The following is a 19003-nucleotide window of genomic DNA, read 5'->3' as shown; positions in this document are numbered from 1 at the left end:
TTGGCACCTGAGCTAACAATTGTTGCCAATCTGTTTTTTTTCCTTTTCCTCCCCAAATCCCCTCAGTACATAGTGATATATTTCAGTTGTGGGTCCTTCTAGTTGTGGCATGTGCGATGCCACCTCAGTGTGGTTTGATGAGCAGTGCCATGTCCGCGCCCAGGATTCGAACCAACAAAACACTGGGCCGCCTGCAGCGGAGCGTGTGAACTTAACCACGCGGCCACGGGGCCAGTCCCCTACGGTTCCCATCTTTGATGCTTCTGAGAATGTTGAGACCTCGCCCCGCCTGAAGATGAAGGCCACACCCCCGCCTTGGCTATGCTCTGCACACAGCAGGTGAGGACTGTCCATTCTTCCATGAGGATCTGTACCTCCGCTGTTTGTTCAGTGTGCCCTGCAGTTAGAGGCATATTCTCGGATGTCTCAGTGTCTAAGGATCTCCAGCTTCGTGGCTATCGTGCTTCTAAGGAAATCCAGAGTCTTGGATACCCATGTTCCGGAGGACCTATCTCATCAACTAGGATTATTAGCATGCAGCCTTAAATCTACTTGTGGCATTATTTAAGGACTCTTGGGATAATAGCCATGGCAGGCCTGCAGAAAACTGATGCAGTGCATTCAAAGCTGCCATCAGTATGGCCATCATTCACACACCGTGTCCAGCTCCCGAGGTCTTGGCCTGTGTAACCTTGGTCATGGCACAACCCTGGTGTCATCAAATTCTAAAGGGCATTCTTCGCACAGACTTCACTGGCCCAGCATCACGGATGATGGAGTTTAACTCCCCCTTGATACTCCCACTGGGACTCATGGATGAGATTCTGAAATTCCATGAAGCATGTGAGTGATTAAAGGCCAGAACTGGGAAGTGGTTTCTGGATGCAAAGGCCATTTGCCGTGCTGAAGCTCTTCTCGCGGCGCCCGTGGGGGTCCTCAGACTTTGCCTCGGCAGCATTACACCCAGCATCCAAGCCAGCGCCTCTGATGAGGAAGTGCTGGGCCGGAAAGGCTGCCACAGGCGGGTGACCCGAAGGCTCCATGCAGCGTTCTGAACGCAGCTTCCGAACGCTGGAGGAACGTTCTTCACTCCAGAACAAAGAGCGATCCTGGAACCATTTGGAATCCCGGGAGAGGTACTGGAGCAAGGATTCAGGAAATCCAGTAGGAAAGGACAAGCTGAGCCTGATTCTTTCATGGACGAGGATTAAAAAAAGAAACAACGAAATTAACAGTCATACTGCCACCTGCTATAATAGCATCCTGAGCGGAACCCAAACCACGCTAGCCCATCCCCAGAAAACCATGCATCCTTGGCTGCTCTTCCATCTTCTCCTTCGATATCCTGTAACTTAAATACCACGAAACAGAGTTAATTATTTATTAATATCCTTTATTAGGTGATAAGGGGATAGAAGAGGAAAGAAAACAAAAGTATTTGGTATACACACACATATTCATTACAAAAGAAGGAAGAAATTCTCCTAACTCATTTCTGCAACTGGTCACGTGGCTGTGGCTTCCTCCCTCGGCGGCCCAGTCCGTCTTCCCTTTGTCCTCAGCAGGCGCGTCGCCTGCTCCCCGTGCGTTGCCTGCTGGAGTCCTCTGGGCCCTTAGCAGTTCTGCCTGAATTGGTTTTTTTCGTAGTTTGACGTTAATCACAGTCCTGAGGCGTCCTGAGGGATCTGCTGTCTCCCAGATCTCCAGGAAAGGAGGGGGGCGCGGGGCGGGTGGAGCTTTCCAGCCCGGGCGGGTGGAGGCTGTGTCTCTGACCGTCTGGCGCCCCCCGCAGGCTGCGGACTGAACTACCACAAACGCTGCGCCTTCAGCATCCCGAACAACTGCAGCGGGGCCCGCAAGCGGCGCCTGTCGTCCACGTCTCTGGCCAGTGGCCACTCGGTGCGCCTCGGCACCTCTGAGTCCCTGCCCTGCACGGCTGAGGAGCTGGTGAGGGGCTGGGGAGGGGGCAGGTTGGTGGCCGGGGGGTGGCGGGGCCCAGGACGAGCGACAAGGCACTGATATTCCCCTTCCACTCTTGCTGACTGGTAGAACCGGAGCACCACCGAGCTCCTGCCTCGCCGCCCCCACTCATCGTCCTCCTCCTCCTCCGCCTCATCCTACACCGGCCGCCCCATCGAGCTGGACAAGATGCTGCTCTCCAAGGTCAAGGTGCCACACACCTTCCTCATCCACAGCTACACGCGGCCCACCGTGTGCCAGGCCTGCAAGAAACTTCTCAAGGGTCTCTTCCGCCAGGGCCTGCAGTGTAAAGGTCAGCGGGGGCCCCCACGGGTGGGGCGGGGGACAGACAGGGTCAGAGCGCCCCGCACACATGCTCAGAGGCTGAGGATCCCAGGTGGGCCTGTGGAGGGACACAGAATCTCAGTATTCTGATCCTTAGGAGCACCGGGCCTCAGAAAGGGAGGACCCTGAATCCTGGGGTTCTAGAACCATTGGAACTCTGGAATCCTAGAACCTCGGTCATTAGAACCTTGGAATCCTGGAACCTTAGAAATTTAGATTCATAAGACACTTGGCATGGAATTCTTTTTTTTTTTTTTAAGATTTTATTTTTCCTTTTTCTCCCAAAGCCCCCCGGTACATAGTTGTGTACTTTTAGTTGTAGGTCCTTCTAGTTGTGGCATGTGGGACGCCGCCTCAACGTGGCTTGATGGGCAGTGCCTTGTCCGTGCCCAGGATGTGAACTGGCGAAACCCTGGGCTGCCGAAGCAGAGCACACGAACTTAACCACTTGGCCGTGGGGCCGGCCCCGCACAGAATTCTAAGACTGTAGTACTTGAGAATTCTAGAATCATAGAACCTTAGAAATAGGATTCAAGAATTCTGGGTTGTAGGGGGCCGGCCTGGTGGCACAGCGGCTAAGTGCGCACGTTCCGCTTTGGCGGCCCGGGGTAAGCCAGTTCGGATCCCAGGTGTGGACATGGCACCGCTTGGCAAGCCATGCTGTGGGAGGCGTCCCACATATAAAGTAGAGGAAGATGGGCATGGATGTTAGCTCAGGGCCAGTCTTCCTCAGCAAAAAGAGGAGGATTGGCAGCAGATGTTAGCTCAGGGCTAATCTTCCTCAAAAAAAAAAAAAAAAAAGAATTCTGGGTTGTAGGATTCAGTGAAAAGAACCATAGAACTTTACACTCTTAGAACTACAAATTATAGATTCTCAGAATATTAGAACTTTAGAACCATAGGATTTGAGAATAATAGAAGCCTAGAAGCATCCAATTCGAGTTTTAGAAGTCTAGAATCATAAACTTGGAAGCATGGAATCTTAGAGTCCTAGAAATCTAGAACTCCAGAACTTTGAATGATCCAATTCTAGAATGTTGGAAGTCTAGATCCATAAGAACTTAGAGCCATCCAATTCTAGAATTCATTGGAACAAGCAGGTTCTAGAATCTTAGATGTCTAGAGCTAAGGAACCATAGAAACATTAAGTGTTAGAATCTTGGACATAGAGAATCCTAGAACCTTGGAATCATCAGCTTCTGGAGGTTGAGAAGTCACAGAATTCTAGAGTTTAGATATAGAAAACCCTAAAACCTGGGACATCAAGGAGTCTTAACAGCCTAGAATCATAGAACAGTACTCTCATGGGTGTGTAGAGTTCTAGAAACTTAGACATCAAACCTAGCGTCTTAGAAATCTAGAATCACAGAGCCTTAGAAAAAAGGTTTTCATCAAATTCTAAAGTCTTTGATGGACAGCATCCTGGAAGCTTGGAATCATCCAACTCTAGAGCAGTGGTTCTCACCAGGGACAGTTTCGCCCACCCCCTCGCAGGGGATGTTGGGAGACATCGTGTTTGCCGTGTGAGGACGAGGCTACTGGCGTCTAGTGGGTGGAGGTCAGAGATGCTGCTAACCGTTCTGTGATGCACAGAACAGCTCTCCACGAGAAGGAATTATCTGGCCCAGAATGTTCATAGTGCCACAGGTTGAGAAAGCCTGTCCTCGAGTGTTCAAAGTCTGGAATCATAGAACGTTAGACCCCATTACATTCTAGAATTTTAGGGGTCTAGGGTAATGGATATTTACGCGGTTTGAACTTTAGTCCCTTAGAGTCCTAGGGTTTTAGAGCCACTGACACGTCACCTGGCCCTACTGTTTAATCCAGCGTCTCCATAATTGGGGAAATGGGCTCAAGGCTCAAGGAGGGGACGACCAGGGAAGGGTCGGCTGGGTTCCCTGCCGCGAACAGCAAGAGCAGGCCCTTTGGAGCCTGGGAGTCCGGAGTCCAGATTCAGCCCTTGCAGGTGACTTCTCCCCCCGACACCTGTCTCCTTGTTCCCTGTCCCCCTGCCAGACTGCAAGTTTAACTGTCACAAACGCTGTGCCACCCGCGTCCCTAATGACTGCTTAGGGGAGGCGCTCATCAACGGAGGTAAGAGGCCGGGGGCCGAGCGGGAAGCGGGCGGGGGCAGGACCGGGGGAAGGCCCCTCTGATGTCCCTGTCGCTCCAGATGTGCCGATGGAGGAGGCCACTGATTTCAGTGAGGCTGACAAGAGCGCCCTCATGGATGAGCCCGACGACGCCGGTGTCATCCCAGGCTCCCACTCGGAGAGCGCCCTCCACGCCAGTGAAGAGGACGAGGGCGAGGGAGCCAAGGCACAGAGGTACCCGGGGCCCTCCCCGTCTCACAGCGGGTGGCCCCCTCGACTTGTACATTTCCCAGGCTCCCAAGGTAGACCTGCTTCAGCACCCACACTTTATTTCTGAACGGAACCTTTTTTCCTGATTTACATTTTTTTAAATTTTTCATCGAAGCCTATTTTAATTTATATTGTATTTCTGAGGATGCCACTGGAGTCAGTTTCGGGTGGGTCCTTTCAGAAACAGTCTGCATTGCAAAGCGACAGAGAGCGAGTGAGAACATGGACTCTGCAACCCTGTGTGGCCTTAGGCAGGAGATTAGCCTCTCTGGGCCTTGGCTTCCTCATCAGTAAAAGGAGAATTATGGGGTTAGTGTGAGGAGGAAATGGATGAATACAATTTAAGTACCTAAAACAGTGCCTGGTATGCAGTAAGTGTCAAATAGTGTTCGCTCTTATCACAGAGCACTAAATCTTAGAAAGGAAGGGAAAATGTCCATTTCTTTCACCCATTTTGGCCTCAGATTCACTTAGATGGCTTTAAACAAGTCCCTTCCCCTTTGGGTACCTCTGTCTTCCCGTCTGTAAGATGGGGACGGAAGGACATTCCCCAAGGACCCGACGGGCAATGGCTTTCTTCTGGCATGGAAGCTCTGAAAAAGAATACTAACTTTTACTTAATGCCGCATTTTAAATTATTAATATTAAATTAAATTAAGTGGAATTCCCATTTCTTCACCTCCACCAGCCTGTGAGCTCCAGGGCTGGAGGGCGAGGAGATTTGTCTGTTTTCCGAGTGCCCAGGATGGGGCCTGGCTTCAGACAGGGGTGTGGAAGGTCAGGTCCCCCTTCCTGGAGGGGCAGGAAGACAGCAGGGCGCTGGGGGCGCTGGGGGCTGACAGCCGGGACAGCCAGGCCTAGGTCCCAGCTCCGCCACTTAAACTGCTGGTCACGTTGCCATGTGCCTCAGTTTCCCCTGGGGCGCTGATGGCACCTGCCTCACGGAGATTGTGTGAATTCCCTTAGATCCTGCAGGTGAAGCTCTTGCTGAGTTATATGTAACCGCATAAGGTATTACATAAATGTGCATGTATTGAGGGGAGAGGCTCAAAAATATTTTAATAATGAGTGCCTGATTTATAAAAATAATCTTGGGCTGTGGAGCGCGTCCATGAAGCATTTGTTCTTGAACTCAATCCTTCGCATGAGAATCATTATCCCCATTTCTAGGTGAGAAGAGTGAGGCTCAGGGGCTTTGCCCAGTAATGAATAAGAGAGAGGAGCTGAGCCCGCACCCCAGAGGCCAGGACAGCATAAACATGCGGCCGCTTCCACGGTGTCTCAGTGGATAGCCAGTGAGCGCCAACTGGGTTCTAGAATCCAGACACACGGCTGTGGACAAAACAGTAAACGTCTCTGCCCTCATGGAGCTGACATGCTAGTGGGCAGGCAGCTAATTAAACATGCATCCAGAGCGTAAGGTATCGATAATGGCTATCTAAGATAAAATAAAAATGAAGCAATGAGAGGGGACAGAGAATGGAAACGTGCTATTTTAGCCCGGGTCCTTCAAGCAGGCATCTCTGAGGAGGTGACATTTGAAGAGACCTGAAGGAGGGGAGGGCAGGAGCCGCATGGGAGATATTTGGGGAAGAGTGTCCCAAACAGAGGGACCACAGCACGTGCAAAGGCACTGAGGTGGCACTAAGCATATTCCGGGAACAGCAAGGAGCCGAGTGTGGCTGGAGCTGGGAGGGCGAGGGGAAAGGGTGGGAGACAAGGCCAGAGGGGGGATGGCTCTTCAGGTCACAGGGATCGTGGAGGGTTTCCACTGCTGCCACCCGAGCCGAGCAGCCTGGAACGTCAGATTCCCTTTCGCCCAGGTCTTTCCTGGGGGTGTTTAGTAACAGAATATGGGCTGTCAGAGGTGGACCTTGAGGGGCTTGGAGGAGGGAGGTGTTGGGAGAGGCAGCTGTTTCACACCTGAGGAAATCGAGTCTCAGAGAGGCAAAGGGAAGTCCCAAGGCCACCGAAGCCTAGTTTAGTGCAGGGATCAAGAAGTTCTTGGATCTGGAGTCAGGCAAGTCACTGCAATAATAGCATGCGCACAGAGGAGGGAAATGAGGCACAGAGAGGTTGAGTCACTCACCCAGTGTCACACAGCTGGCTCACATCGATGGGCTCGCTACTAATTAGCACTTATTGGAGGCCCCCTGTGTGCCAAGCTCTGTGCTAAGCTCCTAAGAAAGGTTTTCACTCCTCACAGCAACCCCTTTGGGTGGAGAAACTGAGGCACGAAGAGGTTAGGTCATTTGCCAGGCAGCCTGACTTCGGGAGCCAGCGTCTTAATCTGGCCCTCTCAAGAGTCCCCGTCCTCATTGTGGGGAATCTGGAAACCACAGGGGAAAAAAGTGTGGCCAGAAACCCCACTCCCCACTCCCGGCTGCCCAGAGATGCCTGCTGCGGCCGCAGAAACTATGGTTATTTTCTGCTTTTAACCTCTCGCCCCTTCTCTCCCCCGACCCTCAGCTCCCTGGGGTACATCCCCCTAATGAGGGTAGTGCAGTCGGTGAGACACACGACACGGAAATCCAGCACCACGCTGCGTGAGGGTTGGATGGTTCATTACAGCAACAAGGACACGCTGGTGAGGGGGCGGGACCAGAGTTAGGGGCGGGCAGGACCGGCTGGAGGAGGGGGGGGGTGGTGGTGGTGGTGGTGGGGGTGGTGGGGGTGTTTTGGTGGGCGGGGCCAGAACCTGGGGCCGGGCAGGACCAGCTGGAGAAGGCGGGGCTGGGCGGGGCCAGGGTGGGCGGGGCCACTCTGGAGGCGGAGCTAGAACTAGAGGGATGGGTTATAAGGGTGGGACGAGGCGAGGGGCAGGAGTTAGAGAAGAGGCGGGTTTAGGGCAGGGTCAAGGGAGGGGTGGGACCAGGAGGCGAGAAGCTGGAGTTAGGGGCGCGGCGAGAAGGGTTGGGGTTATAGAGGATGCGATCAGGTGGTGCTGGGCCGGGCTGGAAGCGTAAATAGAGTTAACAAGGAAGTGGGGTGTATGGGATGGGGCCATGTGGGGCGAAGTTGGAAAAAAGGTGGGGGAGGGCTTGTCGTGGTGGCACTGGGTCTGGGGAAGCAGGAGATAGGGGTGAGGCCGGGTTAGGGTCAGAGAAGGGCCAGGCTGGAGACTGACCTAAAGTTAGAGAGGGGGTTATGGGGTGCAGCAAGGTGGGACAGGGCCAGAGCTAAGGAGGGAGGGGCAGGGTTAATTTGAGAAGGGGACGAGGTGGGGGGTGGGGTTGTGCGGAGGTAGAGCTAGAATTAGAGGGGTGGGTTATAGGGATGGGAGGGGTGGGGTGGGGCGGGGCCAGGTGGGCGGGGCTATCTGGGGAAGGGCGGGGCCCAGGCAGCATGGTGGGCGGGCAGCCTCACGTCTCCGGAACCTCTCCCAACAGAGGAAGCGGCACTACTGGCGCCTGGACTGCAAGTGCATCACGCTCTTCCAGAACAACACGACCAACAGATACTACAAGGTGGCCCTCCCCGCAGCTCCCCCAGCTTTCCCCCTTTGCCCGCCGCCGCCTTCTCCACTCCTCTGCCAGTTCCTCCAGCCAAACGCCCGCCCGCCCATCACACTGTCTCCTCACCCACTGCAGGCCCACTCCCATCCGCAGGTGCCCCTACCTGGCCTCCCTGCCCGTGGGTTTGATCCCAACACCACCGCTTTCCAGCTGGGGCACCCGGGCAACTCACCACCCGTCTCTGTGCCAAAAGTCTCTCACCATTCAGAGAGAATCTGCAATTAGCTGAGGGCCTGGCATGTGTTCTCATGATTCCTTTATAATTACTGTATTGGGTTATTTATGTGCATCCATCACCCCTCCCATGTCAGCACGGTGTCCCCCTCCCCAGGGTTGTTGTAGCAGCCTCGTCCCAGGGTCCTTGCTTCTGCCCCCGCAGTCTTTGCCCACAGAGCAGCCAGAGGAGTTGATTAAAACCCTCGGAACCCTGCATGGCTCCCTCTGCCCTTAGAATAAAGCCAGGCGCCTGGCTGTTACCGGCTCCGGAGCATCCTCCTTGCACTCCCCGGGGCTGGCTCCTTCTCATCCTTCTGGTCTTGCTCCAACCACGCTAAAATGCGGTCCCCACCGCCACGCTTCTGTCTCCTGTTCTATTGGCTACATAAGTCTGTGCCTCTTTCATTCTTCTCTTCCTCCCTCCCACCCTCCCACCCTCCTACCCTCCTTTCTCTTTCAACCCTTTTCAAAGCACACTCTCCCTGCCCGTAGACCCTGCCCTTTCTCTCCTCCCCAGGTCCCCTCAGCCTCCTTCCTGGTCTCCTAGCTCAGTCCTGTCCTCTCCCATCCACCCTCCACACAGCCGGAGAGACCTGCCCCTCCCTTGCTCTAAACCCTTCCATGGCTCCCCAGGGCCCTGGAGACAAAGCCCAGGCTCCTTCCTGTGGTCCATGAGGTCCTGTGTGGCCTGGCCCTGGTCTTATGGCCTTCATGTATTCATCAAACATGGCACACCTGCTGGGTGCCAGGCACCATCCATGTGATGGGGATATGGCATGTTCCTTGAACATAAGCCTTTCCTACCTCAGGGCCTTTGCACATGCTGGTTGCTCCAGTTCTCCACCTGCTGGCTTCTTCTTACCTTTCTGGTCTCTGCTTCAGTGTAACTTCCACTGGGCGGCCTTTCCTGACCCATCCACACAAACTAGGTCCTTCCTCACTGACACTGGACTCTTCATGCTCTTCGAGGTGAGGGGAGCCCTATACTCTGCCTGGCATCCTCACCTGCGCTGGCTCTGTGTCCTGCCAGGAAATTCCACTGTCAGAAATCCTCTCTGTGGAGCCCTCCCAGAACTTCAGCCTCGTGCCGCCAGGCACCAACCCACACTGCTTTGAGATCGTCACTGCCAATGCCACCTACTTTGTGGGCGAGACACCTGGCGGAGTCCCAGGAGGGCCCAGCGTGCAGGGGGCCGAGGCGGCCCGGGGCTGGGAGACGGCCATCCGCCAGGCCCTGATGCCCGTCATCCTCCAAGACGCACCGAGCGCCCCGGGCCACACACCCCACAGTAAGTCCCTGACCCCGGGTCCCTGAGAAGATGGATCTGGGAGGGCTTGGGCAGGGTCCTGGGGAGGGAAGAGTCAGGGGAGGGCAGGGAATGGCACAGTGGCGAATGTGGCTTCTAGACTCAGCAGACCTGGGTCCAAATCTCCTTTTGGCCCTGGACCTGGTGTGTGGCCTTGGGCATGTGACTTCCCCTTTCTGAGTCTTGTCCCAGGTGGTGACGACTCCCCCAAATTGTGAGTTCAGACTTTTTAATTTATGCATTTACTGAGTGCCTCCCCTGTGCCTGGCCTGTGCCAGACGGTGCTGGGGACACAGCTGTGACCAAGACAGCCCAGGAGCTGCCCTCACGGGGCTCACAGTCCAATGGGGGAGATGGAGCTGTCCTCAGACAGTGATGACCCAGAGTGAGCAGGGCTGGGACATGGGACCTGGAGGGCTAGGGGAGCCCAGAGGAGGTGCCTGACCCAGCCTGGGTATCCAGGAGGGCTTCTCGGAGGAGGCCACATCTGGGCTGAGACCTGGAAACTGAGGATCAGGGCAAGGTAGGGGGAGGCAAATGGGAAAGCAGGTCAGGCAGAGGCAAAGGGCGGTCAGAGGGGGCGGGCTCCCGATCTTCTTGAGCTTATAATCAATCCAGGGTGGGTGGCAGACGTGAATCAGATCATCCCGTCCGAATGACAATGTAACATAGACCCTGTGCTAGAGTAATGTGACCTGGCGGCCGGAATGACATTTGAGCTGAGCCTGAAGGATGAGGAGGGTTTAGCTAGGTTCAGACTGAGCGAAGGAGGGCCTTCCTGGCAGAGGGATCAGCGAGCGAGAGGCCCGGAGAGAGGAGGGAGCTTGCCGTACCCGAGGCCCAGCAATGAGGCCCGTGGGTCGGGAGTGCACAGCAGCGTGGTCGGGGTCGAAGTCAAAGAGGTTGAGGGGGGACCAGAGCCTGCGCAACAGGAGTCTTTGGACTTTCCTCTGAGCCTCAGTTTCCGCTTTTGTAAAATGGGATCAGCCTGCCTCCCTTGGCGCTGAGGTCATAAGGTGAAATGCTCCGTGAAATCGTTTGTGATGTCACTTCTTGACTCCCCTCAGCATACCTCATCTACTCTTCCCACTGCCCCATTGAGGGAAGTCCTTTCATTATCCCCATCCTCCAGATGAGGAAACTGAGGTTCATAGTGGACAAGTCAGGAGCGTGAAGTTGCATGCCGGATCACTCGGGTGGACTTGAGCCCAGGTGGTCTGGCTCTGGGGGCTGCCTCTGGAACCCTGAACCTGGGGTCCCCTCACCTCCGCCTCCCCCCTCTCCCCAGGACAAGCTTCTCTGAGCATCTCCGTGTCCAACAGTGAGATCCAAGAGAATGTGGTGAGACCCTGCCCACACCCCATGGCCCCCAGGATGTCCTTGGCCTCCCACACAGCCTCCCAGCCCTCCCCGGTGCCCTCGACCCCCCATCTCCATTGGCACCCTCCCTGTCCCCACCCTGCAGGACATCGCCACTGTCTACCAGATCTTCCCAGATGAGGTGCTGGGCTCCGGGCAGTTTGGGGTGGTCTATGGCGGTAAGGATGCTTCAGAGTGAATCTGGAGGGGGTTTTGGGGGGTTCTGGGCTCTAGACCTTCTCTTCTGATTGGCTACATGCTCACCTCTTCTGATTGGTCACATGCTCACCTTACCTCTTCTGATTGGCCACATGCTCACCTCTTCTCTTCTGATTGGCCACATGCTTACCTCCTAGATCCTGAGGGCAGATGGTTGCAGGCTCTCCTTTTCTCATTGGGAAAAACCAATGGACGTCCTCCCATTATGAATAGGGGGGTAAATTCTGCACTCTGGCCACAGAGCTAGACCCTAGATTCTGATTGGTTGTAAGTCTCGTTTCCCTTGATAGAGATGCCCCTCCTCAGAGCTCAGTCTTTCCCTTCCTTTATTCCACCTTCGTTCCCAGGGCCCCCTGCCCCTCACATTGCTCCTGGGGGACCTCACAGCCACTCTGACGGCCTTCCATCCACCTTTGCCCGACTCTGGCTGCGTCTCTGGCTGGGGGCCGGTTCCTCTTGCCGGGACTGGAAGGTGCTGCTCCCTCATCCTCCTCCTCCCCTGTCCCCTGCCCAGGAAAGCACCGGAAGACGGGCCGGGACGTCGCAGTGAAGGTCATCGACAAACTGCGTTTCCCCACCAAGCAGGAGAGCCAGCTCCGGAACGAAGTGGCCATTCTGCAGGTGACCCCGTGGTCTGCTGCCCAGCTCTGCCCCCACCAAGGAAGGGCCTTCCCTTCCCGCTTCCTTCATTCAGGGGCCAACTGACTCAGTCTGGGGTGGGGTCAGGGAGGGCTTCCTGGAGGAGGAAATTTGCCTGTTGAGTTGAAGGGGCGAGACGGTGTTCTGAGCAGAGCGCCCAGGTTGTGAGAAGGTCTGGAGGTGAGAGGGAGCATGAAGTCTGCTAGGAACTGGAAGGAGTTCCAGGTTACTAGGTGGTTTCTGTGTAAGGAGGTGGTGGGAGGTGAGTCCAGGCAGGGTTAGGGTTAACCCTGTGGGCTGTCTCTTGAGGGTACTGGGGAGCCATGGAAGGATTTTGAGCAAGGAAGGGACAGAGTCAGGTGTGTACTTTAGAAAGATCCCTTGGGCTGCCCCTGGAGGGTGGGTGGAAAGGGAGTGGGACCGGAGCCTGGGGCCCAGGGTGGAAGCTGGGTGGGGACCTGGGTGGGAGAGATGGGGTTAGGCCTGTCTGGGGGAAGAAAGAGGACAGAGATTTAAAAGATACAGATGTACGAAGCTCCTGCCCATTTCTCCATGCTCCTCTTCCCTCCCTCCCGCCACCCTGGGCCTCCACCAGAATTTCATGTTAAGATCATTCGGGACACTTGGTGCTGCCGTGGGGTTGGCTCTGTCTGGGCCTGTGGGAAGCCCCTTCCCCTGCCCCAGGGCCACCCCCAGGGAGGACCTGCCGACCCTCCAGGGACGTTCCTTCTTGTTCGCCATCTCCCTGCTCCCATGGCTTGCCCTCTGGGGTCCCAAGTTCGTGGATGACCTGGGCCCTGACCGCCACTCCCCTCGCCCCACCCCAGAGTCTGCGGCACCCGGGCATCGTGAACCTGGAGTGCATGTTCGAGACGCCCGAGAAGGTGTTTGTGGTGATGGAGAAGCTGCACGGGGACATGCTGGAGATGATCCTGTCCAGCGAGAAGGGCCGGCTGCCCGAGCGCCTCACCAAGTTCCTGATCACCCAGGTGTGCCCGCCCCTCCGTGCCCTGCGCGGGCGTCCTCTCGGAGAGGCCCTGCGCGCCCACACGTCAGGCCGGCCCTGGGAGGGAGTCATAATGATAACAGAGTAATAAGAATACCGATAGAAAAAATAATAGCGTGATAATCATTTAAAACAATACTAGAGTAACAATAGGACAGATAATAGAGTAATAATAATAGAGTGATAACAGTAGAAAAGTAATAGGATAAGTAGAAAAATAATAGAGTCGTAATAATAATAGTCCTTATTATGAAATATGAAGTGATTCTTATTTTCTGTTTTTATTATTTTATATAATGAGTCAGGCTCCCTGGGCCTGACTTTATTCGTGTAGAAAAAGGGAAGGAGAGGGCGGCCTTTCCGGGGAGAGCCCATTCATTCGTTCATTAGACTATTCAACAGGCAATCCCCGGGCCCCGTGCTGGGCAGTGCTGGGGACCCAGCCCTGGACAGCGATCGCCCAGAGTGGGCAGGGCCAGCACGGGGGATGCTCATAATGGCGATGATCGATAACGTGGTCACTGACCATTAGTGAGCACTGACTGTGCGCCCGCCACTGTTGTAACTCATTTAATCTTCATAGCAACCCACGTGGCAGCAGCTATTATCAGTCCCATTTTAGAGGTGAAAAAAGTGAGGCTCAGAGACTCCAAGTAACTTGCCTGGGGTCACACAGCTGGTGGGATCTGAACCCAGGATCTGAGCTTTTAACTGGTAATGTCAAACTAATTTGTGTTGTGATCAAGCAGACTTTCTGTGTTTGCTCCGTGTGTGTATGTATTTTAATTGGCTTTACATACATCATCTACAGCACTGTGTGTTGCTCTGTGTTGTACTCACTTCACTTTAATGGTACTTCTGAAAGACTATCCTATTTCAATACCTAGTTAGCAGAACTGCCTCTTTTTCTGAATTGTATCCCATCGTGGATATCGCCAAATTCCCCAGTTGCTGAGCAGATGGGTTGCTTCACTTTTCTACTGTTACACACAACATCCTGTGGACATCCATCTACAAACATCCCTGGGCTCTGGTGGGAGAATTTCAATACAACACGTTCCAGCACATTCCTGAGTGAGTCCAGAGAAATGTGCTTTAAATTTTGTTTAAGACCATTGCCCAGCTGTTCTCTAAAATCCCTTTCAATCTTTGCTGTCACCAGCAGAGTTTGAGGGTGCCTACTTTCTCACTCCTTACTCACGCTGGATAAAATGATTGCCAATTTTATAGTGGGAGAAAAATGATACTTCATGTGTCTTCATTGGGCAGTTTAACAGTTATGGATGAGGTCGAGCATGTTTTCATATGTTTCTTGGCCTGTGCTTTCTGTACCCTCTGCCCATTTTTCAATTGGATTATTCTTATTGAATTGTAAAATCTCTTTGTATATGAGGGGCATTGGATCCTTGTCATTTGTGTTGTTTGATTCTTGTATCCCAGTATTTGTTTTCCTCTTCATTTCATTCATCATGGCTTTTAGTTGCCATAGAGAGTTTCACTTTTACGATGTTCAGTGTTGCCTTTCATGGCTTTTGGGTTTCACAGCCTTCCTAGAAAGGCCTTCCCACCTGGCTGGTTCCTCACCTCGTTCTAGGACTTTGTCAGGCTGGCTTATGGGGTGAGGACAGAACCCCATTAAGTGGTTCTGGCTCATCCAGATTTCAGGTGGGGCCAGGGAACTGCCTGCCTCCAGCAACCGAGGTGGTTTCTCTTTCTTTCTGGGCTTCCATGCCTTCCTGCCTTTCTGCCTGCTTGCTTTCTCTCTCTCTGCAGATTTCTGCTCTCTGGCCCTTGCCTGCCCCGCCCCACGTCCTGTGCTAAGCCCTTTACCTTATGAACTTGTTTAGGCCTCACAGCCACCCCTTGAGGTAGGTGTTCGTATAACCCCCATCTTACAGATGAGCAAACTGAGGTGGAGGCAGGTTTCCGTGTTTTTTTTTTTTTTAAAGATTTTATTTCTTTCCTTTTTCTCCCCAAAGCCCCCCGGTACATAGTTGTGTATTCTTCATAGTGGGTTCTTCTAGTTGTGGCATGTGGGACGCTGCCTCAGCGTGGTCTGATGAGCAGTGCCATGTCCGCGCCCAGGATTCGAACTGATGAAACACTGGGCCGCCTGCAGCGGAGCGCGCGAACTTAACCACTCGGCCACGGGGCCAGCCCCTAGGTTTCCGTGTTTTGCCCAAGGTCACACGGCGAGGTAGCGGTCTGGCCAAGATTTGAACCTGGGTCTACCTGGCTTCCAATCTGAAGCTCTTTATGCCCACATTAACTTGGGGGTGGGGGCGGGGGGAGTCCACGAACAGGAAATCTGGAGAGGGCGTCCATGTAGCTCTTTATTCCCATTCTCCCTGTCTGTAGAATGTGGAGGGTGGACCTCAGCAGTGGCTTTTAGATAACATTTTCGTGCTCAGAAATCACGGCAGCGAAAACAACGAGAAGTACAAATATTTAAGTTCCAGGATACAGGTGACAACTTCACGCTTACAGCACTCTGTTCTTCCAGGGTATTTGGGGTTTTGTTGGGGTTGCACAGAAGCAGGGAGAATCGTGGTTCCCACAGATAAGTGGTTACAAGTGGTATCAGTTTTGTTTTTTAAATCAGCTCACCTTGTCATCCTAGACAAACAACAACAACAACAATAATAATAATAGCCCCCATACAGTGCTTGCTCTCTGCCCGGCACTGTTAAGCGCTTAATATGCATCAGCTTATTTAAACCTCAGAGCAACCCCTGAGGATGGATACTGTTATTACCCCCATTTCACAGATGAGAAAACTGAGACCCAGAGAGGTAAAGTCACTTGCCCGAGACCACAAGCTAGTAAGTGGAGAGCCAGGTTTCCCACCGGGGTGGGCCGACTGTGGAATCCCGCCACCTCTTCAGAGGGCTCCATCTGCTAGATAACGCATGTCCTATTAGTCTTGCTTGTATTGTTTCTATTATGATGTTTTAGTGGATGAAAAAAATTTCTTTTTAAATTGTCACACAGTCGTACCTCCTTCAAAGTCACTGCTTTATTAATAGCTCCTTTTAAAAACTTAATTAATTAATTGTTTTGTTGAGGACGGTTGGCCCTGAGCTAACGTCTGTGCCGATGTCCCTCTATGTTAAGTGGGACACCACCACAGCGTGGCTTGATGAGCGGCGTGTAGGTCCGTGCCCGGGATGTGGCATTTGAACCATGGCACACAAACTTAACCAGTATGCTGAGCCAGCCCCTAATGGCTCTTTATCAGGGGCTTACCATGTGCCAGAGGGTCTCAGGAGCTCTGTAAACTGACTGTTCCAGTTCAGCCTTTCTAGAATTATGTGTCCAGCTCTTATCTCAGGCGTAAATGGTTCTGGGGTTCTGAGAGTCTTCTTTGGTGCCCCAATGCCTCCCCTGGCCCTGGGGGGCATCTCTAGGGGTGCAGGGAGGGGCACAGAGGTGTTTGGGGCTAGCTGCTGAAGGTGGAGTCTGGGGCAGGCACGTTTCTGCCTTTCTTACCCCGTCTCACTCCATCTCCGCCCTCAGATCCTGGTGGCTTTGAGACACCTGCACTTCAAGAACATTGTCCACTGTGACTTGAAACCGGAAAACGTGTTGCTGGCATCAGCTGATCCGTTTCCTCAGGTCAGTAATGCCCCCTCCTGACCTTAGGAAGTCCGGTAGTAATCAAGATAATTAATCTGACACGGAGACCCAAGGAACATTGGCTTCAATAGGAAGAAGCTTGGGTCTCACTCCTGTAGAGTCCAGCATCAGCATTCTGGGGCTGAAAAGGCGGTTCCAGGGTGTTGGGGACCATAGCTCCTGCTGCCCTGTTGTTCTGGCCTCTCTATGGTGTCCCTGGTGTTCATGATGGCCCCCTACCCTGTGAAAGATAATAGGAGGGGGAAGGAGGAAAGAAAGAAGGTAGAGGAATTGGACACCCCCCTTTCCTTCCCTAAGGCAATACTGGGAAGTTGAGCATATCTTCTGCTCGCATCCTATTGGCCAGAACATGATCACATGATCATGGCTGGCTGCAAGGGAGGCTGGGAAATGTAGTCTATTCTGGGTGACCACATGGCCCATTCAATTCAGGATGTTTATTAAGGGGAGAAGCAGAGAACAAATACTGGGGGCCATTGGGTCATTTCTTCTCTGGGTCTGTTAGGAGAACAGGTTTGATGAGCCTGATTGGGTGGTGAGCACCCCCTTGGGGGCAGAGTCAGTTTGGCGGGGGTGATGACAAGAACAGCTCCAAAATACTGGGTTCCTGCTATGTCTAAGGGCCTATAGTTACAGGTTCTCGTGGAGCCCTTCCACATCCCTGTGAACTTTTTGCTCTATAATCTGTGTCTTACGATCATTTAGTTCATTTCATTTCAAAAGCCAGGGGTTCATTTTAGTCAACTAAAAATTCTTGTGTGCCTACTAGAAGCCAAGCCTCATGTTAGGGTGTTAGGATCTGTGGTCAGCAAAGACATCCCCATTCCTATGCCCCGGGAACATCCATCTATGGCAGTGGTTATTAGCTGGGGATGGCTGTGGCCCCCAGGGGATGTTTGACAATGTTGGAGACATTTTTGGCTGTCACAACTGTCTGGGGGGACGGTAGGCATTGAGGGATGCTGCTAAACATCCTGTAATCCTACAGTGCCCAGGACGGCCCCATAACAAAGGGTTGTCTTGCCTTGAATGTCCATAGTGCCGAGCTTGTGAAACCCTCAAACCCACTCGTGATACCCACTACAAGTATGATAGGAACCGTAGCTATCATTTTACATTTTCTAGTAGCCTGCTTAAAAAAAAGTAGAAAGAAACTGGTGAGATTCACTTTAATAATATACTTCATCCCTGTATATCTGAATATTATCATTTCAACATGTAATCAACATAAAAATCATTAATGAAATATTCTTTCTTTTCATCCTGAGTCTTCAGAATCTGTTGTGTATTTTATACTCACGGCGCATCTCAACTCAGATGTTAAATTTTCCACAGAAAGCCTTGATTTGTGTTGAGATTTCACAAAATTAACAGTTGGAACAGGAGATTGACATACCCAAGTTGTTCCAAACACATTTAAAAGTTTTCCAATACTGAATCAAGCATCCGTTTTTACATGTAAATTAATTAAAATGAAATAAAATAAAAAATCGGTTCCTCTGATGCACTTGCCATATTTCAAATGCTCAGTAGCTATATGTGGCCACCGTATTGGACAGTGCAGATCATGAAAGAGCAAAGGTTGATCAAATTGGCACAAAAATGTAATTATATCTGTGGTGAGTTCTGTAACTTGGTTCTATGAGCTGACGTAACCACAAGATGTATAGCTCAGATGGAGGGTCAGAGAAACCCTCCCTGAAGAAAGAGTAGGAGTTAGTTTTTTGTGAGGGACAGTGTTCTAGACAGCAGGAACAGCCTGTGCAAAGGCCCTGTGGTGGGAAGATCTGTACTTTAGTTTTTTTTAACAGCTTTATTGAGATATAATTTACATACTATACAATTCGAGCATTTAAAGTATACAGTTTAGTGGCTTTTAGTGTATTCAGAGAGTTGTGCAGCCATCACCACAATCAGTTTTAGAACATTTTCATCAGCCCCAAAAGAAACTCCATACCCCTTAGCCATCATCCTCCAATCCCACCATCCCCCACTCCCCAACCACTAATCTACTTTCTGTCTGTGGATTTGCCTATTCTGGACATTTCATATAAGTGGAATATACAATAATATAATAGGTGGTCCTTTGTGACAGGCTTCCTTCATTTAGTTGTTTTCAAGGTTCATTTCTGTTGTAGCGGGTGCCAGTACTTCATTTCTTCTTGTGGCTGAATTATGTATTCCATTGTCAGATCTGTAGAAAAGGGTGGATCTTAGAAGAGAAAAAGATCTGTAAGGTCTGTGGAAAAGGAAAGGGACCTTAGGACAGGGTGGTGTGGCTGTCACACTGAGATTTGGGTCAGGGGTTGGGGTGTGCTTGGTTTCGAGGGCAAAGCTTGGGGCTTCAAGGATTTTGGACTCTCTTTGGAGAGCAACAGCGAGCCCGAGAAGGGATCGGAGCGGGGACGGTGCTGCCTGTGGACTGCCAGGGCCCATAGA

At 52.5% G+C, this 19003-nt stretch overlaps 1 protein-coding gene across 2 annotated transcripts in view; it reads left to right on the top strand.

The window, feature by feature from the left end:
- PRKD2 (protein kinase D2) overlaps positions 1-19003 on the top strand; it is a 30955-nt gene that overhangs the window by 8054 nt on the left and 3898 nt on the right. For both annotated transcript variants that reach the window (XM_023649967.2, XM_070223089.1), the window contains exons 5-16: positions 1793-1947; positions 2050-2272; positions 4321-4398; positions 4478-4631; positions 7137-7254; positions 8057-8134; positions 9429-9687; positions 10994-11046; positions 11171-11243; positions 11798-11904; positions 12750-12911; positions 16445-16543. In XM_023649967.2, the coding sequence (XP_023505735.1) occupies positions 1793-1947; positions 2050-2272; positions 4321-4398; positions 4478-4631; positions 7137-7254; positions 8057-8134; positions 9429-9687; positions 10994-11046; positions 11171-11243; positions 11798-11904; positions 12750-12911; positions 16445-16543 (1559 nt within the window). The remainder of the gene's footprint in view (positions 1-1792; positions 1948-2049; positions 2273-4320; positions 4399-4477; positions 4632-7136; positions 7255-8056; positions 8135-9428; positions 9688-10993; positions 11047-11170; positions 11244-11797; positions 11905-12749; positions 12912-16444; positions 16544-19003) is intronic.

The sequence above is a fragment of the Equus caballus genome, chromosome 10 (genome assembly GCF_041296265.1).
Source record: "Equus caballus isolate H_3958 breed thoroughbred chromosome 10, TB-T2T, whole genome shotgun sequence".
In the NCBI taxonomy this organism is placed as follows: Eukaryota; Metazoa; Chordata; class Mammalia; order Perissodactyla; family Equidae; genus Equus; species Equus caballus.
The sequence above is the reverse complement of the archived record's forward strand: the minus strand, read 5'-3'. Positions and strand labels throughout refer to the sequence as shown.